This window comes from Accipiter gentilis, chromosome 27 (assembly GCF_929443795.1).
Source record: "Accipiter gentilis chromosome 27, bAccGen1.1, whole genome shotgun sequence".
NCBI classification, from domain to species: Eukaryota; Metazoa; Chordata; class Aves; order Accipitriformes; family Accipitridae; genus Astur; species Astur gentilis.
The window spans coordinates 1,217,336-1,244,885 of record NC_064906.1 but is presented as its reverse complement, the minus strand read 5'-3'; the positions used below and the strand labels follow the sequence as shown (position 1 = coordinate 1,244,885).

At 38.2% G+C, this 27,550-nt stretch overlaps 1 protein-coding gene across 7 annotated transcripts in view; it reads right to left on the bottom strand.

The window, feature by feature from the left end:
• PTPRM (protein tyrosine phosphatase receptor type M) overlaps positions 1 to 27,550 on the bottom strand; it is a 523,234-nt gene that overhangs the window by 296,505 nt on the left and 199,179 nt on the right. For all 7 annotated transcript variants that reach the window (XM_049830233.1, XM_049830234.1, XM_049830235.1 and 4 more), the window contains exons 6-7: positions 22,765 to 22,939; positions 12,391 to 12,684 (exon numbers count right to left, since the gene is read on the bottom strand). In XM_049830233.1, the coding sequence (XP_049686190.1) occupies positions 12,391 to 12,684; positions 22,765 to 22,939 (469 nt within the window). The remainder of the gene's footprint in view (positions 1 to 12,390; positions 12,685 to 22,764; positions 22,940 to 27,550) is intronic.

Genomic DNA, 27,550 nt, shown 5'->3' with positions numbered 1-27,550 from the left:
ATATATTTAAAATAATAAAAAGGGTGCTCAAAGGATGGTATATATTGAAAGACAGCTAAATGCAGACATCAGAAGTATAGATTTGAAAAAACAATTGTTATAAGTATTTTAGACGGTTGGTCATATTTCTCATTATAAAAAAGATCATCTTATGGATACAAGAAAGAACATGAATACTGATATGCAAGAGCCCTAAATCATTAACTTCATTGGCAGTCTTATTTTAATCTCATCTTTTTTTCTTTTAATACAGGACTTCACGATAATGCTATGCACAGCATTTCCCAATTTCATTTCTTGTTTCCTTTTAGATATTTAATTAAGTATTTGCTTGCTCAATGTCTTCATAGTCAAATGTTTTATTTTCTTTGGGCCAGAATCCATCTAGCCATGTAGGTACAGGGTAGCAAAAAAGAATATAGAGCAGCTTTCCTCCCTCAAACATTTGTTGCCTGTAAGAGTCTGGAAGAATCTCAGTTCCACAGGGATGCCCCTCTCTGCCTAACCAACAAACTCAGCAGTAATTAGATGGATTACCAAACAGAACTATTCTTCTAAGTCTACAGAAATGGAAGTCTAGCACTTGTTGAACTGGCTCAACTTTATTTTTCATAGCTGTAAACAGAAACGTGATGCACACCTGCTGACCAGAATAGATCCTTGGACTGTAGGACAGCATCACCTATTTACAGCACTGCAGTGACCCAGCACCCTGAAGAGAAAGAAAGAATTTTTTTTCCTCCAAAGTCAGGATATTTCTTCATCAGGATGTGCCCCAATTTCAGGTCTCAAACTAGTCTATAGTCTAGGCTATAAAACTGTAATTGTACCTTATAGCAAAAAAAGGTAGTACCAGAAAAGCTAGAACTCACAGCACCAGCTCTTCTTCCTGGGAACCTTCAGGAGGTTGGACTGGATTCTGCATACAATTCTACATTTGTAAAAAAACAAACAGCTTTGCAAAGCCAAAATGCCTCCCAAGCACTGAAAAAAAATGGAAGCACCTGAGTGGTGTCATTGTTCATTTTCCTTTGAAGTGCAGTAGAATTAACATACTGTTCATTCTGCAAACCTTTGATTTTACTTTTTCATAAGCAATTTTTTTTAAAAAAAAAGAAAACTAAAAGGTTCAAAACTTAAGTATCTCAGTGTTTCTACATAATTCCTGGATGTTTCATGCTTCACAGATGCTTCAACAGAATAGTCCAGTTATGTGTTTTACAACTGGACAAAGCTGCTGGGCAAGATAGAACATGGTCTAACAGTGTCAAACAAAAGAGTGAGCCTTAAAATAATAAAAGAGAGAAGCATGCTTGTCTGTTCATCCATTTCCATCTCCCAATACCCTTTAAAACCATGGGCAAAATTCATCGAAATAACTTGTTTCATATTTAAACACAGTCAAATTTAGACACACTCCTGCCAAAATTTAATTCCTTAAGATGAGAGAGCACCAAACTAGTGCCCTCATTGAGGCAGCTGAGGTCACAGAAGCAAAAGCCTAACATCAAATACTCTGTTTGACAGCAGATTCCTGGCTAACTGGGTGCTGCAAGGCAAGAGCCTAGCAGGTCTGTCATAAGAGAAAAATGGGACTACCATCATAAGGTGGTGATATTTAGTAGACAAATCTTTCGGAAATTGGGCTTCTGTTGTCTATAGGACATCTTATTTTCCTGGCTCCTAAAACAGATGGCTCAGAAGTTCAGTCAACCATTTTTTTAATTACAAACCCTGTGCTTTAGAGCCTAAATCCCGTTTGGTCATAGGGGGTGACACATTCATACATATATACAAAGGAAAAAGAGAACGGGATTGATGGGGATATATGTGTGTGCATGTATGTGTACATGCACATACACACCTTCAGGCATGCAGAATTAGTTATTCTTTTAGAAATAAATTGAAGAAGTAAATATACTTTGGCCACTTCAAATGTATAAGAGATTTTGCTTTGATTTTGGATAAGACCTTCTCCATTGACTAAGTCAGATGAAAAGCCATTCTTTCCTATCTCATTTGCTAATGTTTTTGCCAAAGGATCAGCATTCTTAACAATGAAGTGAAGTTTGCCTGTAATTGGAAGGCAGTATTGCATAACAATGCAAAAACTGGAATAACTGATGTGAAAATTGCCCTCAGAAGAGGGGAGAAAGTGCTCAGCAGAAAGTTGTTAAGGATAAATTCAAGGCACTGTGCAACTTCACAGGGAAGGCACCTATACCCAAAGCATTCCCTTTTCTGTATTTCTAATTACTTTTAATAATATAGTACCAATGTATTTATTTAAATCTGCAGTAATACTTCTGAAAATAGAGGACCAAAGCATCCATGGAACATTTTATGTTCAATTTGTTCAGAACAGAATACTGCTGAGGAATGTGTCTTCGTTTCAGCTGGGATAGAGTTAATTGTCTTCCTAGTAGCTGGTGCAGTGCTATGTTTTGAGTTCAGTATGCCAAGAATGTTGATAACACACTGATGTTTTCAGTTGTTGCTAAGTAGTATTTAGCCTAATGTCAAGGATTTTTCAGCTTCTCATGCCCAGCCAGCAAGAAAGCTGGAGGGGCACAAGAAGTTGGCACAGGACACAGCCAGGACAGCTGACCCAAACTGGCCAACGGGGTATTCCATACCATGTGACATCATGCCCAGTATATAAACTGGGGGGAGTGGGGGCAGGGGATCGCGGCTGGGGGACTAACTGGGTGTCGATGAGCAGGTGGTGAGCAATTGCACTGCACACCATTTGTACATTCCAATCCTATTATTATTACTGTTGTAATTTTATTACTGTTATCATTATAATTATTAGTTTCTTCTTTTCTGTTCTACTAAACCGTTCTTATCTCAACCCACAAGTTTTACTTCTTTTCCCAATTTTCTCCCCCATCCCACTGGGTTGGGGCGTGGGGGTGAGTGAGCGGCTGCGTGGTGCTTAGTTGCTGGCTGGGGTTAAACCACGACAAATGCCTACCAATACCTTTCACGAGTATACCTAATTTACCACATCTATTAAAGTGCCCACATACCAGTCTTTGGTTTATAACCAGTACACTCCCAACTTGCTGGGGTTCTTTCACTCCATACTGAGAAATTCTACCTGAATCAAAGTTGGGTAAAATAATTTTTGAGTGTGTGCTTTTTGAGCTTATCCTTATAATTAATAAGAGACTGCAAAAAACCTGGAGATTGAGATATGTCATAAGATAAATCGTATTATCTACTTTTTCTCAAGGGTCATTATGTTTTCTTCACATTCCCTCTGCCTGGCAGATGTGAAGTTAATAATTTTGTCCCTCAGGTTTGCTATAAAATGGTGAAGGTTCATTTGTCTCCAAGAGCAGGTTAATTTCTTCCTCTGCAAATGTTTTGAAATGGGAATCTAATGAAATGAAGAATTAAGTCTCCATTTATATGACTGCTTTTCACACAACCAAAGACAGTACTACGTGGCGGTTCTTTTTACAAACACTCAGCTTCCACCCCTATATTAATCCAGCTATAATTATCAGGAAAGAATCCTAAATGCTTCTCCTCATTGTAAGGAGGAGCTCCTCAAAACAAACCAGTCTGACAGGTTTCATACTCTGTGTCCTTATCATCACCAGAATGTGTCTATGTTCCGTATACGCTCCAGCACATGTGTCAGAGAGAGGGCCAACAGACCTAGATCTTTGCAGGAGTTTTCCTGTCCTCTTCCTGCCCTCCCCTTCAGGTGGTAGGGAGGGAAAATATTCTGTTTTTCCAGGGAGAACTCTGGATGCTGTAACTGAACCAAGAATCTTTATTTAGGGACTGATGAAGACACACAAGAGTGCAGGGATTAGTAATTTCTACATAACACTAGCTTGCTCAGTTGCTGATGTTAGGAAAAGTGTTTGTGGGCACTGGCTGAAGATTCACTAAATGGAGAACCAACCTACAATTTCCCTTGTAAAAGAAAGACACACTTGGGATGAAAGAGCAGATACCCTGATAATGTTTTATTTTCTAAAAGAAAATTTTTATTTTTCCCTATCATTGGCAACCACAAATCTGAAGAAGCATCCAGAATGATGTGGTGGAACTCGAACTTTTGTCTATGGTAAGGAGTCTTTCCATCATGCTGTGTACCTCACTGTTCATAGAGCCTCGGTGAAGGACAGGAATATGATGGAGAGATATGATACATCTCTGCTTGTAAAAGCAGAGTCCAGGTTAATTTAATAGACAACATGGTGACAGCTCCTCTTCCCAGCGTTTGACAAAAACTCAGAATCACAGAATGGTTGAGCCAGGAAGGGTCTGGCCCATCTGGTCCAACACCCCCTACCCCACCCTTGCTCAACCAGGGCCAACAACAGCAGGCTGCTCAGTACCATGTCCAGACAGCTTTTGAGTATCTCCACTGCTCTCCCCTCAGCTACCAAACCATTTCATCACAGAAGGCTAGCAGATTCATCAAACATGACTTCTCCTTTGTGAATCCATGCTGACTTCTCCTTATCATGTTTTTGTCCTTTTATGTGCCTGGAAATGGTTTCCAAGATGGGTTGTTCCATCACCTTCCCAGAATTATGGCAAGGCTGACCAGCCTGTAGTTCCCTGGGTCTTACTTCTTGCCCTTCTTGAAGATAGGATTGGCATTTGTTGCAGCTGTATTCACTGCCATTTACTGCATTTTTTTATTTTTTTTTTTTGGTTTCGTGGACTTAAAGGACTCCCAGAGGGGAATTTTAGACTGTGAGGTAAAGAAGAGGAGAACTGGATTGAAAGATTTTTTTATGGGAGGAATTTAGAGTATTTTGTTTTTCCTTGACCCAAGATCTCCAATAACACAAGGGAAGGCTGTTCTGTAAGACAGCATCAAAGAAATCAGCTCAGTAAGGAACAACCTGGGTACTTGTTTCCAGGCAAGTGGCTGCCAAGGAAGAATTTTCATATAGTAGTAAGAGCTGGACATCGTTTGTGTTTTCAGTAAGGCCCTTTCCAAGAAGACGCATTTTTTTTTGTTTCCTAATCAGAGGAAAGTGACAACTGACAGAGACACATGGACATACATCCCATTAGGTAATATTTTCTTGGAATTCTATTAAAATCTATCAGCTTACCTTCTACACATCCAAAAGCTGTGATGCACCTGCTAGACTGCAGAAAATCCCATACTAGCTTCCACCCTTCCTTACGAGAAAGTGGACCTTATATGGGAACTATTTGTATATCAGAAAGGCATTAGGAGAAAGGATGTTACAGTACGTATTCTTCATTTCGAATTTCTATTAAAACTGTAACTTACTTTCACAGTAAAACCATACATTAAATGTATGGTTTTACTGTGGACTTCCTGTTCAAAGAATGCAACTTCCTACTAAAGTTTTGGTTTGGGTTCCTGTGGCAGGGTTTTGGTATTGGGGGAGGGGGCTACAGCGGTGGCTCCTGTGAGAAGCTGCTCGAAGCTTCCCCAGCTCCAAGCTGGACCTGCTTCTGGCCCAGGCTGAGTCTGTCAGTGATGGTCGTAGCGCCTCTGGGAGAACAGATTTAAGAAGGGGAACCTGCAGCAGGGGAGGAGATTGGAATGTGAGGAACACTGGAGGAGGGGATGCCCCTGCAGCCCGTGGTGAGACGGCAGGCTGTCCCCCTGCAGCCTGTGGAGGTGAGTGGGGGAGCGGAGGCCCACCTGCAGCCCGGGGAGGAGCCCACACCAGAGCAGGGGGATGCCCCCAAAGATGGCCGTGACTCTGTGGCAAAGCCTGCGCTGCAGCAGTCTGTGACTGAAGGATTGCAGCCCATGGAAAGGACCCACGCCGGAGAAGTTTGCAAAGGACTGCAGGCCATGGGAGGGCTGCCACGCTGGAGGAGGGGAAAAGTGAGAAGTCCTCCCCCTGAGGAGGAAGGAGCAGCAGAGACTAGGTGTGATGAACTGACGAAACCCCCTATTCCCCATCCCCCTGTGCCACTGAGAGGGAGGACGGAGAGAAAATTAGGAGTGTGAAGTTATGCCTGGGAAGGAGGGAGGGATGGGGGGAAGGTGTTTTAAGATTTGGGTTTACTTCTCATTATCCTTGTTTTGATTTGATTGGTAGTAAATTAAATTGATTTTGTTTTTTCCCCAAGTTGAGTCTGATCCCTCTCTGTCCTTGTCTCGATCCATAAGTCTTTCTTTATATTTTCTCCTTCTCATCCCACTCCACTGGCAGCAGGGAGGAGTGAGTGGCTTTGTGGTGCTTTGTTGCCGGCTGGGCTTAAACCACTGCAAGTTTATTACAGCTTCAGGTTTGGAATGGTGACTTTAGAAATACCACTGAATTTTTCCGTGGAAAATGAAACAGTGCAATATCTCCAACCCTCCTCCTCAGGGTTCAGGTGTCTGTGATCTGATGTCTAACTCTGATACAACACTGCTGTACAACCTTGATTCAAATTTCTGAGACAATTGCTAAGTTCTGAGAAACAGCTGTACAAAAGAACCTGCAGTATAGCTTCAAGTTGACATTTTCTTATCATCACAAAACTAAGCAACGTTAAGACTTCGTTCTATGCCTGAAAAAACCTGAACCTGTCGGTTCCCTAGGTGGTTCCCTAAGGTATAGCAACAGGAAGGAAGAACTTAATTCCCAGTGACACAAAGGTCCTTCCTCTTTTCTTGAGACAAAAATGACAAAAGATCCAAAGAAACCTGCAACAACAGAGAAAGGCAGCCACCGTTTCTACCTAGAGAAGTTCTTAGGAAGGAACTCATCTTTCCTAATACTGATATAGAATGGGGAAGGGCATGGAAATAAGCAGTAAGTACCACTGAGATGCAAGACAGGCCAGGGCATGAACACTAACAAAGGGAGAGACTAACTACAGAATTAGTGACAAAAGATGGGAGGGTGGAAAATAGGGAAGACCAACTGCAAAGATGATTGAGTATTCAGAATGTCATACACTAGAGGCTGCAGACTGTCCTTCTTGTAGGACCTGGCAGGTGCTCCATGTCATGGGGCAGGAGGACAGTGGTGGCATGGAGAACCTACCACCTCAGGTACTGCCAGGTGGAGGAAAGGGACAACCATGCTTTTTGGACTGTGTGGATTAGATGGCCTGGCACGTACTGAGCGTATGTTGGTGTACCTGAGCATGTTGACTTTGCATGCAGGGTTCAAGACAGTTGCTGGCCCATACCACCTGCCTAAAGATACTTCTGCCTGTTGCAACCTGATGCAGTTAGAAAGCATATGACAGTAAAGTACTATATAATTTGTAGGGACTATCTAAAATGGGTAGATGGGGAAGATTAAGGGGTTTGTACTTTGGCTTTGAATCAGGTTACAATTTTCAACAAAGTGAACCATGTTGCCTATGTGAATACCGTATTTTCATACAGTTTTTCAAGTGGCTATAAACCTTACATGCTTGTAAGTTATGCACCCCTTTTAGCAATGAAAAGGAGAAAACCGGGAACTTGGTTAACATTCCCAAGTGAAAATAGCATTGTTGCTCTGGTCCATGTCTGATCATTTTCAGGATCTGGTAACAGGAGATGAGGTCTTAATGGATCAGAGGGAAGAGGATTGTTCATTCCATCACTGAGCATTTTGGCACATGTAGATTTTTTCATAATGCCAGTGGATGCCATTGGGCAGCACAGAACTAGTGAAATAATTCTGACATCTTGGAAAATCACCCAGCTGAAGCCAAAGCAGTGAGCAAAATGAATAAAATTAAAAAGAATAATCTTTAGGACTGGGGATATAAAGAGTTCTCTGCTCTGTTCTTCCAGATTGTAACAAGCCCTCTAGGAGTAACCAGGCAGTTTACAACTAACCTACAGCAGTGATGTAAGAGCTCAGTTGTACTGGGAGTAACAGCTTTCCTCCTGACAAGCTCAGGTGATGGGGTAGAAGAAACAGCAAAATGAACTATGTTAATTAAAACATTCCTGTTACTTCCTTGTATGAGGAATGTGTGAATTCTCTGCCTGGAAAATTATTGGTTAAATTGACAGTGATTGTTTTTGCAAATACTCCAGGGCAGTAAGTGTGTCTTAGCACAAAGAAGTAGAGTTCTGACTGCTAAAAGCCCCCCCAAATTTGGGGACAGTCTATCAGAAGTTTCTTTCATGGCAGTCTTTTTATTTATTTTTTATGTTCTTAAATTCCAATATCTGGCTCAGGAAAGGAAAACATGCTAATTTTCTAGGATTATTCCAAATGTCACAGTGAAAAAAAAGAAACATTATGAGAAAAAGACAATGATTTTTCCTAGGCGGCCTTAAACATCCCCTACCTTAGCAGGAGAGAGGATTTTATTTTAGTTCTTCTTCGGAAGGTGGCTGGCTTTAAGCTGTATCTGTTCACCAGCAGATTCAAGGAACGACACTGTTTAGAAAGTTTCTAATAGAGAGGCCATAGCAAAAAAAAAAATTGCAGGAGCTCATTTAGCAGTTCTGAATTTTCTAGGAGGCTGTTTAACTGGGCCACTGTCTCACCATCAGAGCACAGGGACACATACTGGGTCAAGATTTGTATCATGCAGTGCATGTCAACAACAAAACATGTTGCAAAGCACTGAAATAAATAATTCTACCCATGGAAATATTGATATGGGTAAGAGAAAACTACAAAACATAGTCCACCTCATTAATCCTTCAATGTTCCTGCTTAGGTTTTACTATGGACAGTTCTACTGGTTTGGGGTCAGATTTAGAGAAGATTTGATTCTGGACTTTTTCAGATACCAGAGGATTCCCAATCTATTTCAGTAAAGGGTAACAGGGGTTTTTTATAACTATTGATTCTCAGGTCCTCAAACTTATTATATCCCATACGCAGAGCCACTGTTGGTTCTGTGTTTACACACAAAGTGATTTCTTTGGTTTAAATATTTGCGCAGCTATTTAGCTGCTAGCAGCAGCTGTGTGGTTGAGGTCACTATAGCAGTGGTTGGCATGGTGAGACTCACACCAAGCTAATAGTCTTATTCCTCAGATAATGGTGTCTGAAGTGTGAAGCATTCTGATATCCTGCCCCTAAATAACTCCAATTGTGGGTGACTACTCTGGAATTTTTATTTTACAACTATACCAGAGTGAAAATGTACATCAGAGTAATTTGAGATATACTGTATAATGGAAATGTTCTGTCATGTACTTCCTCACGAATTTTCTTCCCATCTCCCACTGCCCTCCTTTTATTTTAAATGGCAGCACTCTTCTAGGTTCATAACATCATATGAGACAGCTGTGGGAAGAGGGAGCTTTGAGCACAGCAGCTAGTGATTCCAGACAACCTGGGGCAGCCTCGATTTCAGACCTTGAAACAAGAAAAGCCCGTTTTTCTAAGTCTCACTCAAATGTGGTTCACAATGGCCAAATCCATTAAACTCTTCTTTTTCAAACCTGAACTCCACGTTCTAGGTTAAATCTAATCCAGACCTCGGCCTTCCTGAACATTACACTGGAAGTGCACTTACATTTATATTACATTTCATCAAAAGGAAGCAAAGCACTTTAGAAAGTATTTAGCTGCTCATTGAGGGTGATGCTCTCTGAGTCTCTGGAGAGACTTTTTTTCTTTGCATTCTAAATATAGATGCTTTTATTTACTAAAGTTACAGATAAGACTTGTCTATTACAAGCCTCTGAAATCCCGTTTTGCTAAAATGAAAACATATTTCAAATGCTTTGGAGAATGTCTAGCATACTGCTTCAAGTCTCTAAGTGGTTCACCAGACCCCTAGGGAACAGACAAGCAGCATACAATTATCACAGTAATTAAAAAGGTGCAATGACTCTTCTCTTAAAGACTCCTGTTTTATTAATTCTACGGTATGCTTTGGAGACTGGCATTATTTTACTCCTACCCAGCTTAATTACACCATCATTAGTTTATCAGCATCTCTTTTTAAGCCTTTGGGCCAGTTATTAGCATGTCACTTGCTAACAGTTAACCAATAACCACTACACCTTCAAAGCAGGATCTTCTGCTATAAAAAAGCCAATTTGTAGAGACAGATTTAATATCATCATTCAATTTAAATTTTTCAGTCAGCCATCACTTTCTGCTTTTAATTTAAGAGGGTTACTGTTTAGCTTAATGAAAACGCAAATAATGCTGATGTATTACAAGATGTTACAGGTAATAAAACACTTTCAGTACATAGTAGTTTATGAGACTGAATGCATGTTTTAATACTCAGCAGTATGTACCACTGAAAAGACCAGAAAGCATATGATGTTCTTAAATGTGACTAAAATTCTGGATTTCTCTCTCTACTGGGTCTGGCTGGGATGCAGTTAATTTCCTTCACAGCAGCCTGTATGGCGCTGTGTTTTGGATTTGTGACTAAAACAAGGTTTTGTCAAGTGTTTTGAATGTTGCTGAGCAGTGCTTGCACACCCTCAAGGCTTTCTTTTTCCCATGCCGCCCTCCACAGTGAGTAGACTGGAGATGGACAAGAGGCTGGGAGGGGACATAGCAGGGACAGCTGACTTCACCTGACCTAAGGGATATTCCATACCATATGATGTCACAGTCAGCAGTCAAAGCTCAAGGAAAGGTAGAAGAAGTGGGGATGTTCATAGTTATGGCATTTGTCTTCTCAAGTAACCACTATGTTGGCCAAGGCCCTGCTTCCCAGGAAGCAGCTCAACATCTGCCTGCTGATGGGAAATAGTCAATACATTTCTTTTTGCGCTTTGCTTGTGAGCGCAGCTTTTGCTTCACCTAATGAACTGTCTTCATCTCAACCCATGAGGCTTCTTGCCTTCCATTTTCTCCCTGTCCCTTGGTAGAGGTGACTAAGTTAGTGGCTGCGTGGGTACTTGGCTGCTGGCTGGTGTCAACCCACCACACATTCTAACCATTTAGTACAGACAGGCTCACAGCACCCAATGTTACATTATCTAATGATATAAGCAGATGATCAAACTATGAGAAAAACTGTTTTAATTTTAAAGTCACTGAAATACTTGTGTATTAAATACATACTTACCTTGTCTAGACAAATAATTTTACATTACTATGAAAGGCATAGTGACCCAGAAACCCTCCTGAAGGGAACTCTAACTAATTTTTATGCCTCACTTTTGACTAAGCTGAAGTTATCTTAGTCTAGTAAAGAAAATGTTATAAATACTAAATACTTAACTATTATTATAACTTAACTGTATTGCTTTTTGATATTTTTCATTAAAAACTTCTTTCCAGCAATGAGAGGAAGCAAAAAAAACCAAAAAGAATATCAGAGAGTTAGTACTTGTATAAGCTTGCATCTTCAAAACATAACACTGGGATTCTGACAGCAACTATATTTCATTCTGTTTGACATTGCACCAATCAGTTCAACTGAAATGCCATTTAGCCACTGACAGGTGGCCAGCTGACTTTACAAAAAGTAACTTTACTTTCATATGCAATGGAAATACATCATTATTTCTGTTGAAGTATGTAATTTTTCCTGTTAAAAAGACATGTAACACCAACCCATGCTTTAAAAGATTAGGATCAATAAGCTAATACCATTTGCTTAGTCCCATTTCTTCTATGTACACTTCCGCTCATCTTCCACCAACTTTACAGCAGCAGAAAGAAGATTCAAAATATTGGGAGAAAATACTAATGACAAAAAAAAAAAAAAAAATCCAGGTCACAGTATACTCTATTATCTTCTGAGCAGCTGAATCCCAAATTAATATCACTGCCACTCTTCCTGAAAATTACCCTACAAATGCTTTGGTATAATAGGTCTACTTTGTATCCTTTTACAGTCAGAGGTCAGCACTATTAATTATAACATCCAAAACAGGAGCCAAGACTGCTACACAGCACCACTAATCACACTATCTCATTTAACGAAAGACATGCTACCAGTCACTCAAGAAAGCAGTCCTCTGCTAAACCTCACCTGCTAATTGAGGCTTAACAGTGCATATTTTTGCTGTTATACAGGATCTCTTTCCACTTTATCTACAAGTTTGATATACGTGACATTGAAAAAAGGAAAAAAGAAACTTACTCCAAAACAAACAAAATTTCTATCAAGCTTGGGATACTAGCCAAAAAGAAAAAAAAAGGATGAACTAACCTGAAACCCAGATACACACTAGCAAGAGAGGGGTGTAATGAAATGGAGAGAGCTCAGTGCATAGCTGATAGTAAAAATTGTTTATTTATACAGCACTCTACACTGACCACTTTAAGGCATGCATAGGCACGATTTCATCTACAATCTACAGTGGCACTGAAGGTTGGTTTCAAGGTCATTGTAGCTGGCAAATGCTAATAGCTCATATTTAAAAGCATTCAGTCTTAATTCCTGCAGCCTGCTGATTTAAGGTAGACAATAAAAACTGCTATTGAAATAACTTACATTTTCAACCTTAGAAAGATGCTTGCAACTTTCCAATCACTTTTAAGTACTCACCAGCACATTTTGTTCTTGTTTTCAGAGCTGGGCCAGGAGATCCGGTTCCTCCTTCACCTGGTCTTGTAAGTAATACACTAATTTCATATTCTGTGTCAGGATCCAGGTGCCCAATCTTATAGCTTGTGGAGTCCACAGGCTGTATGTCATACCAGCTTCCACTTGAAGTTCGATACTCAACTTCCCTTTGAATAATGGGTCCATCCCCATTGATGGAATTGGCATTCAACTGTATCCACAGGTAAGTTGCACCAACTGAGGACAGCTGAGGTGGAGCAATGGGAACTGGTGGCTCTGAAGCACAATAAGTTACAAAAAGCAGCAATAATTATAATGGCATTTATTCTTTTTCTAAAACATTCAAATAAGCAATGGGTTTTGTACTATATTAGAACTGAAGACTGCATAAAAATATGAAGAAATCATCACTACAGATTAACTTATTTCCAATAAACTGCAATATGCAAACTCTTTTGCTTATGCACTTGGGAGGTTTTAACATGAAGCTTTTGTTTTATAGCATGTAACTTCAAACCAGGTACAACTGGAATTCTATTAACTAGACATTACATGGCAACTTTTAACTTCCAATTTAAAAAGAAAGATGATCTCATGTTTTCTTATCAAATACTGTTCTTACTGGATGTAAATATAAATCCTACTCAAAACTAACATTTTTAGACTAAAATTGATACTGTAGTCTGACCTTAGACATAGCCAGAACATTGATTTCTGCATGAAAACAAAATGAATTTTTTATTCATTATTTCTCATAGACTACTACTCAGCCTTCATATTTTTAGACTCTGTGCAAGCAGTATAAATATAATATTTTTTCAAGTCCTATATCCTGGTTGAACAGAAAGAGCTTCTAAATAAGAGCTGGGGGAATTATTGAGTCTTTACTATAAGTCTGACTTTATTTCATGTAATGGCTTATTTTCACTATTACACAGAAGCAGTATTGTCTCACAGAGCAAGCACGTGTGTGATCTCCTGATAGTTTGCATTCTAAAGATTTTAAAAGTGAGTAAAATATTAAAACGACTTTTATTTATCATGTGATGGACATCCCATTTTAAATCAGACTGCAGAAATAATTTGCTGACATCATCTCTTTTTAAAGGTAAATAAGAAATTCATTTTTTTCCTACTGCTTAACCAGGAAATTACTCTGCTGTTTCATGCATCACATCTGCATAAAATTCACCTTCCCATTGGTTAAATATATTCAAGTAGAACGAAAACAGGCTGCTGTAATAAGGCACTGTTTGATCCAATATTCTTAACATATCTATCAGCAAATATTTCCACCTTCTTAAGGCTACACAGAATACATAATGAATGTAGAACATCTGTCTTCCCTAAGCTGTAGATTCAGATTTATCCTTTTCTGCTAACCATTTCCTGAAGTGTTGAGGTATAGGTAGTCAAACAGAAAAGAAGTTGAATTTATATATTTCAGCATTTTCTCAAGGACTTCTAAGTCAGAGTCAAAGCAAAAAACATAAAAGAATGAAGCACAAGGGAGAAAGGAACTCTGGAAGTAAGTACTAATATTTCCTGAGAAATAGTAGAATTGCTATTTTAACAAACATGTGGTTATCCTATGTTATGCTACCTTTTTTCATTTACAGAAAGAGAACTCACAGAGCACTAAGTACACTGAAGATCAGCTATGGCTCAGATAGACAGTGTTTCTAATTAGCACTGTACATTTGTATGTAAGCTTCAATCTGTGCAATCTGTTAGTAATTGCTGAAATATGACACCACAAAACAGCAAACATAGGCATTGGCATTGTATATTTTCATCTTAAGAATACTAATTGATTACTGTCATGAAGAACATGATACAGTGGACAACAATCAAGAATGTCTCCAAAGATGTCTACTAATTATTACTGACTGGAACAGACATAAAAATAGCTTTATATGTTGTGGTAGATTCCAGTTCATAAAGAAAAGAATATTGTTTATATTTTCATATCGCTAGGGAGAAAACTGTTATATGTCAGTAGCAATATGTGGCAAACTGATGTCATCTTTTGGTTAGACACACAATGCAGTTTTATTGAAATTACTGTTCCTGAAGTATATCAACTATGGCTTCATACAGCGATAGCATGTCTGGAAACAGTTCTGACTTGACTCAAAATGATTGGGCATCAATTTAAATCATTAGGCTGTTCTGTGAACCAAGACATGAAATGGAACTTTTATAGAGCATCCTAAGGCATTTACTTAGCCATGCTGAAAGAACAGTTAATTACTTTCAAGTTTCAAATGCTACTAAAGGCTGCTGAAGTGCCATTCAAAATGTGAACTCAGGAGTTAGGTCACTAAGGTTAGTGGTTACACCAATTCATTCTAAGTATTACAAGTACTTGAAATAGAGAGTATTTTATTGTCTTTTTATCCCTCGGGGCATATTTTTCATTCCTTTGTGACCACAGTGCAAAAGGTTAATGCAAGCTGCATTATTTCAGCAAAGCCTGCATATACTGCAGTTTAATACTAGTAACATATTTTAATACTAAAATTAGTCTTGTTACCAGAGATCGAGGTTACATAAAATGAACCTTTCATTACAAACATGATGCTGGTTATTAAGTGACTGGTTAAAAACATAAGACCCAGAGTTAAGCAGGCAATTTAATACAAACAGCGTACTACCAAATATAATGAGCTGATTTCATGACTAAAGTATTAAAGTTGTTCTTCTGACTTACTAATTTCTTCCTTCTTTAGGCAGAATGATTTAATTTTTTTAGGATACTGAGCAGTTTGCATCACTTAATCAGGTAAGTACCAGACTGCAGCACCACCGTCTTTCTCTAAAAGCAGTTTTACTGGTGGCCACTAGGGTAGCCTCAAATAAATACCATGCAAATTATTTTCCAATTAATACCTTTATGAAAACAGTACAATAGATCTGTGAATTTAGACCTGTGTACATTCAAGGAAGGAATTTCAACTGATTGCAGAAATGAGTTTGTAGCAATGGCTGTTTAGTGTGATGGTTTAGCTTAAAGAGGAGTTCTTCCTTGTAGATCTTTCTTGAAACAAGTAAACAAAGCTATTCAGTACTGTGAAACCCTTAAAGATAGGTTTTTAAAACAAAATATTAACTCTAAAAAAGAAGGTAAGTTTATCCATAATTTCAAATATAATGCTTTTTAGACTTTGGACAGATAGGTGACTTCTTGGGTTCTGTGACAAATGGTGACAGGCATAATCCCTTATGAAAAGAAAATAGTGGCCACCTTACAAAGCCAGAGGTCTGCAGATGACAACAAGCTTTAGGCAGATGCTCTGATGTCACCCTACATAAATGCGGGGGGGTTTTACAGTAAATATAAGAAAAAGACAAAGCCTTTATGATAAGGAGCAGCAGTTCTCTTATGCAGAAGATAAAAAGAAATTTAGCTGTACATGCATATAAACTATCTATTCTTATGCGCTTCTATATTAATTGGAAACATATTTGAAATGGCAACTCTTATTTACACTGCTTTGTACTTTAAATTATACAAAATTTTCAAATATTTTCTACAAGATCCTAACATGTTTATGTTTTGCAGTTCTTTTAAAATTGTTACAGGGAGGGAAAAGGCCTCACACAGAGATGCCAGTGGAAATAATGTAAATCTCTGAGATTTAACTCAGTTATAGAACACAAAAAATAGACATTTCTTCTCTGTGGCTCAGAACAGCTAACTTGAAAAATGAAAAAAAATCTACCTCAATAGCGACCACAACATTTTTTTATTTTTCTTTTGAGGTGAGAGAGTGGGAGAATGGAACCATGCTACATTTGCAGGGGAACAGGGAAGAAACATTTATGCTGCAAGCTGATTTTTTTATACTTACATAGTAACTGTTAGAAAGATAGTGCCATGATATTCCCATATGATACTGTTTAGAACAACATGAGGAGGTGAAGTGATAAAAATAAGGTATCAGTCATCTCTGATGCTATGTCCACATTAATAACGTCTTAGTTATTATAAAACTAATCAAATCATTATAATTTTATAGTCTTGAAATCAACTAAACAGCTTTATTTTAAGAATATTTTCTTCCATTTTCCTCTCTATTTTGTTTTTTCATAGATATATGTATTATTGTGCTCCTCTTTTGAGCATGCAATGGAGAGCAGTGCCTTTGGAAACAATGGAGAGCAGTGCCATTTTGCAGCATTTAATTGTGGATGAAGGGCAACAAATACCCCTACTGATAATAAAAGACACAGCAATGATTTTGAAACATCATGGTTCTTCATGCAATATTTTTTCAAAAAAGTCTTTAAATAATTCCTGCCAAATCATTTAATTGTTTAATTAAACAATACCTCTAAATGGTATGATGCATAACATGTGAGCTAATTTTACACTATTCCTTTACTGAGACTATTCAGGATGAAAGGTTGACCTGACCCAGTATCCTAATGTTCTTAAAATTACTTGTAAATTCATCATTTTAAGAAAATGTCATTGTTATATTTATACATATTTTGAAACTTTACAGAAAAACAAATTTCCTTGTACTATACAGATAAGCCTATGCAGGTACAGTCTAATTAGTTGGACATTAGTAGTTACCCTGCTAAAGCCGGTAGTAAGTAGCAGTACTATTACCTCCCATCCCTAACTAGGCACAAACTGTTCCCTTCCCCAGACATGATTCCTCCCAAACCCAATCGCTCTGATCTTCCCACTCCTGACTCGCCAACTCTCTTTTAAGACAGTGGCACATCAGCCTGCACTGTTCTCACTCCATCCATCCACATCTGCTTACTTAAGTGGTCTAAATCCATATACTCTTCCTATTCTCAGCTTTGCTCAGTTTTTGTTTCCTCCCCACACTATGCTGACCACCCCCACATTCCAAACACCACTGAATTCCCACTCCAGGTTTGGGGTTTTTTACCCCAGGCTGTATCTACAAGCTCTGTGCCTGCTCCTCTCCCTGCCTTCCTGTCTGCTGCTGTTCTTCTAATCATGCTTCTCCCTAGCATCTGCTTTTCTTCTCCCCTCCTGCACTAGACAGTTCCCCTTTCCAGATAGTTCCCTTTTTCACAGGCCCCAGCCCCCATCCTCATACCCTACATACATATATATGTATATACACACGTACATATTTTTGCTTTATCCCTAGTTTTTAGTGCTTATGCAGTCCCAGTTTTCACCTATCTCCCTTCTCATTTCAAAACACCTCCCAGTTTGCCATACCCTTCAGTCCCAGTACTAACAACCTCATCCAAGTATGCAGCTTCTTGCTATTGCACCCCTTGCTATCCACATCATGCATCTCACCATCTTACCCTCACAGTACAAGGGCTCAGCGAGGTATAGGGCTGTATACTAAAACCGCAGGAATGGTAAGCTCCCAGCTTTTGATTCCTGTGCCTGGATCCAGCCTGTCCCAGAGGAGCTCAGATCATTGCTTGCATTTAAATTCCACTCACCGTATCTAGAATTTAGCGGGAATTTGAGAGTTTAACTCAGAGAAGTCTCAGGGTCTCAGTGCGTTTTATTTATTAGCTTGTAAATTGACTATACTTGAAAACAGATTTTCACAGAAACAGAAAAATCATATTCTTGACATAACTATTACCCTCCTGAAAAAAAAAAATCCTGCTTCAAAGCCCCAAGACTTCAGCACTGTCCTACGGTAAGTTTGCTAAGATGGCTGAACTCTCTCTCTCAACAGTTTTGGCTGGAAGTTTCTCAAAACCTTCAGGCTGTGGCACACACCTACACTGGAGAATATCAGCCTGAAGTCAGTTTGCCAAAATATGAGCATCCAAAAGCAGGACTTCATGATAGGAATTGTCAGGCAACCATAAAAATAAGTCCTAATACCAGCACTGTTTGTAAAAAAGGGGTACAGACAGACTGATGGATCTAGCATGAAGGGTTAGTTGACAGAGAGAGAAAACAGACATTAAGTACCTGTGTATATTTAATGTATGAGAACAACTGATACCACAGATAAGAAATTGTTAATATTTTCTTACTGTGTCTTGCACTCAAAATGATTTTGCCCTCTAGAATAAATTCTTTGCTCTAGAGGTCCAGAAGAGGTTTGGTTCTGTTGCCAGTGTTAAATCTTCCACTTGGAAAGATGCAGACGTTTAAGCTGTCAGCATTACAGATGGCTACCTTTCTATGCCCTCGCTTAAAAACCTAACAAAACTCCTTTTAACCAATTTGACACCTAGGTTTACCCTGTTTGAACTCAATAAGCAGTCTGAACTCTGTAATAATCTGATGTCTGCTCAGACAGGCTCATTCAGTTCTCCTAAATCTAATCTGTGTTGGATCTGCCCACTATTAGAAAAATTCAACCTAGGAACTGTATGTAGAAGTCCAATTTACTTCACCAAATACATTTAATCAATTCCACCCTACTATTTTCCTTTTGCTCAATGTTTGATTACTTTTATGCCACCTATTAGATAGAAACTACTGGGTTTTTACAATAAGTGGGTGATCTGACAAGGCCAATTTCATGTCTCCCATTAGACACAGTGACATTTCAATCCAATTCTCTGACAAACTTAGATGAGGATACTATGTAGTTTGAGCACACACAATGACAAGGCACTTGTCTTTCAGCCTTTCCTATCAGAATAAACACTTGGGCAAATTGAAAACCTCCCCTTCAGGATTTATTTAAATAGAGCAATCAATACTTTATTTCACCATCCTCTAAAAGGCATATAAGATAACACAAACAAGTTTTCAGAAAAAAAAACTTTTTCCCCTTCTTGTTTAAGGCCAGACTAATTGTTCACTGACAGGCTTGTTGCTCATTAACTTGACAATATTCATGTTTACAGTTTTTTAATAAGATAACATGGGATTAACTGACAGCTCTTTAATTGCCCCCCCTTTTTTTTCCCCTCCATACAGATTAAACCTTGCTATAACCATATCTGCTCAGATAAAAAAAAAAAGAAGAAGAAAAAAAAAAAAGAACATTTGGCAGTTTCTTACATATCTCTCATCTTCAAGATTTCATTCCTATTCCTTTACGATTTCAAATTTGGTTTGCAGCACCTCATACTAGTGGCCCGTCCGCTGATTTCAAAAGTTCTGGTACCTGGTCTCCAGTGCTACACCACATCATGCCACAGCAGCACTACAAACCTTGAAGAGGTTTACATAAGTAACTGGAATCTACTTAGAATAAATTCCTATTTAGTGAAACTATGTCTACAGTCAAGTAGAATGAATGTTGTACAGAGCTGTAACCCACTCTACTGTGCAAATGTCCCTACTTAAAAGCAAAGATATTTTGAAAAAATCCCAACTCCATTGCAGGATTTACTTCTTTGCAACTTGAGTTACAAGTTCAGTAACCAGAATGAAACAGAGCACAACAGATCTGAAGAACTGATTCTCTTGAACTTACAAATGCTAGGGTTGACTCTCCTATCATCCTAGCAATGTAAATTCCAGGGAAATTCCTCTTAAATCAGTTTAGTTACACTAGCGTAAATGAGAAGAGAATTAGGTTCATTGTTTGCAACAGAGTGGGGAGTAATTACACTATTGTTTCTACAAATACTATTATTAAGTCATCAGTAACTCTCAAGTACACTAAGCATTACATGCAGTATGGGTAAATGTACATTTTTCATGATGTATTGATGGTAATGGATTAAAAATAAAAAGATACAGCTGCACTGAAATCAATCCATTATCTTTGAATTCTGCTAACTAACATTGCAGAAAAGCTGCTCAAAAAATTAGGAAATACAACTTCTTAATTATATGCCACCAATAAGAAAGCATATTTACTAATTAGCCCATAATGTTGCTATTTCAGTATAGTAATCTAAGGCTTTACAGTGCAATGTTTGAAATGGGTCTTTTTAAGTCAGAAGGAATGACCTGCAGGTGGTCTCAGAAAAGCTCCAGTATAGGCAGTGGGGATTACCATAATTACTTTGCCACTCTACAAGTAGTTAATGGGATTACACCCTAAGGCTATCCACTTATTCACAGTGCCCAGTGCAAATTTTCTGAAAGGATCTGGGTAAGCACAAATGCTTTAATGATACACTTCACAATTTCATCTACTGCACCACAAAAGGAGCAGTAATAAACTAAGACACTTTAAATCAAAGAAATTGGAAAAAAAAATCTAACTTCTTTGGCTTTCTGTACCTCCTGTTACTGATGCAGTAAATCTTCTATCTGCGTCCTTCAGGCAGCCTCTGTTCTTCCTTGTTTTCACTGGCATTAGGTCTGAAAGATGCTTCATCATTCCTATTGGGGCTCAAAGTCCACACTTTCTTTCTTTGCTGACTTCCATACATTTTCATTTTTGGCCACCCCTTTCATTTCCTTTTCATGCTTGGACTGAAATAACCTCCTTTCTCCCACCATGCTTTATAATTATATTCTCATCTCACCCACTCTATTTGTTTCCTCATCTATCCATTCAAATACTACAATTTGTTTTGCCTTGTTATCTTCATACACTGCTTATTTCCTTGTCTTGTCCTGTTTCTCTCCATTTTCTCTGAAACACACCCACTAAACCCATATTCTTGCTTTTGGAAAATAGTTTCTTCTTCATTATGGCTCTCTTGCATCTTCTACCGGTGACCTAGTATTCCCCAGTCTAACCCATAGCCCAAGTTTCTTCCTCTCCAATCAAACCTTCTTCATCCCAAAAACATTGTTCTAACCCTATCACTTCTCCATTATTCCACGCCTCATTTTCTTCTTAAATATCCCCCTCAATTTTTATGTAATTCAAAAAAACTCATTCTTATCTACAGCATAACTGCTAATGTTCCTGTATCTCTTCTCAATGTAAACTCTATTGTTCTTCTCACTTTGTCTGATCTTTTTTTCTGCAAAATTTCCACTTTGTGTTTTTAACGTCTTGGCCTGGTTCTTTATTTATGACACTGTGCCTCCTGTCCTTCAAATCCTTCCTTCACTACTAGCTTCTTGCACACATGCTTTCTATATTGACTTCAGAAACAAGATACATGGTACATTTTCAGATGTAACAGTTATCCTACACCTTGCTTATTGTCCTACATAGAAGTTGCCTTTAGGAAAAGGATCACACCTTTAAAAAGTCCTGACAAATCCCATATAGGTTTATAAATATATAAAATAATTAAAGAGTTAAGAGAAAGAAAAGAGGAAACCCCAGATCAACTAATAACAAAGCCCCTTATCCAGTCTGCTGTCTGCAACAAAAACTGTGCAAGCTCTTATACTGCAATAGGTACCGATTCTTATTAGGTGACTAAGTCATAAGAAAGGTTAATTTGTATCTTAACACAAAAGATAAAACCTAGAGCAGAATTTGGAAAGCAGAGTGACAAGAAGGTACTACATAAAAATTAAACTTCTTGCTCTGTTACTCCTTAGCCTGTAAGTGTCTTTAATTCCATTAGAACAGCTACAAGGATATCATCCATGATAATCCAAATGCTATCCCAAAAAGAAAAAAAGTCCTGCCCAACAAAGGACACTGTTTCTAAAATCAGAGGATGCAAGTGTGCCCTTCCTAATTCCCAGAGGAAAATCCCACATCTGTGGTGGATTTAATTTTAGGGCACTCATTCACTCCTTGCCAACTTGGATCAAATTGTTTTCAGAAAGAAGAGGAAAAGAGCCTTTAGCCCTTCACCTCACTTCTTGTTTATTAGGCACAGAATGGACCAGAAAGGGAAGACAAATAACACAATAATGTGGCTCCACAGGTTAGATGCTGCAGAATCTGTTTTTGTCTCTGATAGAACAAAAATAAAATTGTGTTCCTCCAAAATACTAGTATAAAATAAGAAATCAAAATGTAATTTAAATACAACTAATGTTAAAAAAATGGTTTAGTGCAATTTTCTATAATAAGGATGGACAGACCTGTATGCATTCTATTTATATATGCTTCCTGCTGTTTTTAAAGCCATCCCTTCATATATTGAAATATGTGTATTTTATGTGTTCATTTTAATGTAAATCTTTCATATTTTGCAGTAAATATATTTTAGAATGCAATCTCCACAAAGGAGGTAAAAGCCAGTATTATGTTCTTACTTTAAAAAAATATCTCGTAAAGACATATGGTTCCAAACAGTGCATTTTGGGGAAATACTTAAAACAACAATCAACAAGTAACTAGTTAATTAGCCTTCACTACTTCTGTCATTCCCTTGTTACAGCTGGATAGACTCTTAAGATTTACATAAATAGAGTCTATTTATTGAACCTCTTATCAACTGTAACAGGCCATAGGTGACATTCTTATATATATATAAGGCTATAGGTGAATTAGCAATTGCAGGTCATTATTCCATACACTGAGCATGCAAACACTGATTTTTATTGTGAAATACCTTTGACTATCAGTTCTGCATAGTTTGATACACCAACTCCTCCTTCTGTCCGAATCATGCAGCGATAGTTGCCAGCGTCCCGCTTCGTAGCATTTACCACACTAAAAAGAGCTACAAATCGGCGAAAGTTGAACACTTTTATGTCCTTCAAAGGTGCATCCCTTACATAAATACCCTAGGTGAAGAAACAAAAATGAAGAATATTGTTAGTCATAATAAAATAAAAAAATAAAAAAATACTGACAACCAATTTTATTTTTCTCAGGTTCCCCATGAGGGGAGGCAAGATAAAAGCAGAAGTCTGTATATGTTACTTTTACAGATGTTTACGCTGTGTGAGACTTTACTGCTTTCCCATGTGAGTTAAACCATTCACCATCAGTGGGCAACCACTCATCTGGAACAGCTGCTTTCAACTCTTTATAGATTAACTAATAGAAAGATTTAAAAGCAATGTAACATTTACTTGCTTGGCTTGCTTTACACAAATATTTAAAGTTATTTCCTTTAAAGAAACATGAAACCCAGCATACTCAGTCTCTGCTTTCTCTTCCCCTCCTCACCCGCTACTTGGCATATGCATCTTGCACAGCTTGCACAGAAATGTCAGTGGATGGTTCTCATACACTAGCACCTACACATAGGGTTATCAGTGACTCAGGTAGAAGAGACTAGACATAGATTTACGAGGCGAATGACCAACAAGGCTGAAGCTGTCTCCATGTCTCACTTCCTCAGCATGATACTGGGAACTAGGCAGTTTCTACTTCAGTGCAGTGTCTTGTCCTCAATTTAACATATTGCATGCAGGGCACAAGAAAATGAGCTGTTTAACAGCCAAGGAGCACAAGGTCCAGCGTAAGTCCCATGCTACCGGCCTACTCCCTCATGTGATCCAGTGCATGTCTGGAGGAGTGAAAAAGGGAGGGCAGCAGACAGAAGAGGGCAGAGATGACATCTTGCCGTGACCTCTGACACAAAGATGAGGGCAGAGAGACTTGGCTGTCAAATTGTCATCAGAACTTGCACTCTACCTGCCCATGAAATAGGCTATGTGCACTATGAACACTCAAAAATCATCAGAAAAATGTTTAATCATCAAATTACTAGAACTGGCTGAAAAAAACATATACAAAATCTAGTGACAACATTTGCTCCCAAAAGACGCTCTCTCCAGCAAGGCATATGCACAATCTGATGCTATGTAATGATACCGGTTATTTTTAGTAGGTTTTTCTGACTTCAGGAGCTTCAAGCAGAGCAAGGGTCCTGCACTGCCGAGCTTCTATAAACCATCAACACAGCTGGTGGTGTCTGTTTCTCTGCCATGGAATTTGTAGTTTGTCCAGCAGAACTTAAGACCTACTTAAGAAATACTGACCTCGTTTTGTTATGGCCTTTACCTGCCACTATATTGAAAGTACAAAATTAAACTCATCCATGAATCATAAAACCAAGTGAAAGTTAATCATGCCAGTCATGCCAAAGAAGCAGTATAATAAAGAGTAAATACTAATTCTCCTGCACGGTAAGGCAGAGTTATTTCCTCTTCAAATATAAATGTGGGTGATGCACAGCTTTTTTAAAAAGAAAAAAAATAAAAGCTTGTAAGATGCCCAAAGAATGTACTATCATGCCTTAAAAACTACTCAGTCTTAAATTATTACTTGAGAATTACTTCAGATAATTGCGAGCTCCTTAAAATTCCTAGAATTCTGAGCTGCTGATAAACCAGCTTCTCTAAAGTGGCATGGCAGTTACCGAAAACAAAACTTGGAAAGAAACATTTCAGACTACTATTTCAAAACTACTATTTTTACTGCTTTTGCCACTGTATTATCCTTCTAGCAAGAATGGCTGCAGATAGCAGTAAGCAAGCAGAGCAGGTTAATTATGATTTTGGAGAATGAATATTTCTTAAAAGTGACTTTATTTTTTACATTAGACAGTAACTGATTAATCCTAATTGTAAGAGCTGCTGAGCAGTCACAAACCATATGGTTTTAAAGTATGTTTCTGCAGCTTTCAGACTCTTTAAGGACTCTGTGCATAGCCAAGTTAAGTGCTTACGTTACATCCACCCACACTAGTTTGTCCTTCCTTGTAGTCACAACATCAGGAAACTTCACACAGACTACTTTATCCTGCCAAGAAATAGGGTAAGTTATTCTCTAGGGAAGAACATACCACCTTACAATGACTAATTCTAGTACCTAAACTAGTTCAGTTCATTTAGAGTGTGAACAAGCCCCTCTGTGCTCCAGCCTGCTTGGTACACCCACCCTTCCAAGTGGGGCACCTGCATCCAGAATTTACCAGGACTCTCATGTGTTTTAACGCAACTGAAGAACCATGTAAATATTTTAAGAATTATTTCTTGGTGTTCCCACCCAGCAAAGGCTAAAGGATGCTCTTAAAGGGGGAAAGTGGTGAAGGGAAAGGACTAGGCAATGCCATGAGGCAGTATAACATCTACCTAATCTGCAGCCTGCGAAGAAAGGAGACCATGGAAAGGTATGATGAATGCACACTCCCCACTGGTCCCACACAGAGGACTGCCTCCTACCACGCCAGCCCCGTCAGACCTCCCAGTGGCCGGTAGAAATCCTGACCACCACAGCCTGGGTTGCCATATAAACTGCCAGCAGTCCATGAAGCGAACTGCTCAAATACCTGGCCCCATAGGACATATTTCCCATGTTTTTTGTTCACATGTTCAATGAAAATTGGAATGGATCAATGCATTGCAGCATTTATAATAAATTATTATTACACTGGGGTCCCATAATCTTTTTTGCCTTCTGCTGATTCTCAAGCCCACTAATCTCGCCTGATTTCAAATGTTTTAACTGCTGTTCTTCTACAACAGGAAATCTTAATTTGATCAAATAATTGACTTATATGGCCATGCAATACATGCTATCCATTCACGTCAGTAATTTTCACTGAAAAAGAGAGAAGCCAAAGCATATTTCAGAGGCACATATCATTTCACTCAAATGAACAGAGCCTTAAAAGTAACTCAGCTTGACTCTACAGAGGATTCGAGCATTTCTGCCCCCCAGCAAAATCCAGATGTGAAACAGGTTATTAATGGTGGCTTCAAAATTCATGAAGGAGCTCCAGAATAAAAAGCCTTTATTATTGTTATTATTATTACTATTGTAACACACTTGTGAAACGTGTGAGATTATTATTAATAAATATTATCTTGACTGACTTCTCTTAAACATTACAAACTCACAGAGCCCAAGCGTAGAGTGCCTAATTAAATGTTAGAACTAAAACAGTCCCACAGAAATCACTGGCATGACAGTTCCTACTAGTACTCAAAGGAGAAAAAAAAATAAATATCTTTAGTCTCTTTGAGAAAAATATTTTCAAGGACAACATAGTGTCTAGAACAGACGAAGGCTAAAAAACATAATTGCTTTGCTTTCCACAAGAAAAAATACAGTTCGAGAGCAAGTCTTCCCTCTCTTCTGGTACAGCAGCAAAAGAGTAGGAGAGCCACCTAATTTTAAGCCTGAGCATAAAAGAATGGTAATTAAGGTAATGAATTCAAGTATAAGAAAAGTTCGGTCCACAGGCATTGGATAAGATAGCTGAAAAGGCTGCACAGAAAAAAAAAAAGAAAAAAAAATCCCTACAACCTCTCCCAAACTCTTATTTCAGCAATGGACAAATGGCAAAAGACTATTTTTAGTCTGAAAAAAAGCTATTTACAATTTGATATACGAATACAGAATGGCTTCTGTTTTAACTGTACCCAAACAGCCAGCTTTGCTCCCTTTATTTGTGATTCACATTTTATTATCTCTGACTTACCACACAGTGTCTTCAGGAAGCTGCACAAGTTTGACAGTGATCACTTTTATGGGTTAGTTAACTATCCAAAATTTGGAGGAGAATGACAATAATATTTTCTTTTCCATATTTAACAGACGCCTTTAAGCACACTATATGATAAATTACAAGCTCCCAGTCCTGATTGTCAATAGATATTTCATTTAGAACGCCTAGAAATAACTTATATCAAATGAACATTCGTTTATTGAACATATTAGTACATCCCGCTATGATTTCTTTACAAATAATTATTTTCAGTAGCATTCACATAAATAAGTTAACATTCACTAATGCAACATTCTGAAGTCCCACAAATAAAAGAGATCATTTACTGCTTTACTAATTATAGTCATTGAAACCTTAATATCAGGTTTTTTAAGATAGATTCTGAAATTTACCAATAGGTCTCGCAAACTCCCACTTTTTATGTGGAAGCCTGAGTCTTCACAAATACATCATCTTAGTGAAAATTAAACAAAAAATGACAAGTCTGTAATTTACTAATCCAATCCCAGAAAAGAGTATAAAATTCATGATTTACAATGCAACACTATGGTACTCTGTATTAGAACCCTTTAAAACAGGTTGTTGGAGCAAATTTGTAATATCCTTCTGTTTTCTGGGTGGGGTTTATTTGTTTGTTTGTTTTAAATACAATTCAAAGATAAATATGGTTCTTTTTTACTGCTTTGCCATATGAAAGACTGAGGCTTTACTATAGATTAAGTCTGCTAGCTTTTCCTGCCTCTGGGACTCGGAGAACTGTGCGAACAGGACACTTCATTCTTTGGAAAGAGGAAACTGCCATAATCATTTAATGCCAGACCCACTTGGACTAAAAAGGCCATGTCCCCAGGGCAGAGCTGTCTAACCTTCTTAGAGCAGAATTTTGACCCCAAACAAAGACTGCAAGATGCTGAGATCCAAAACTGAAAAT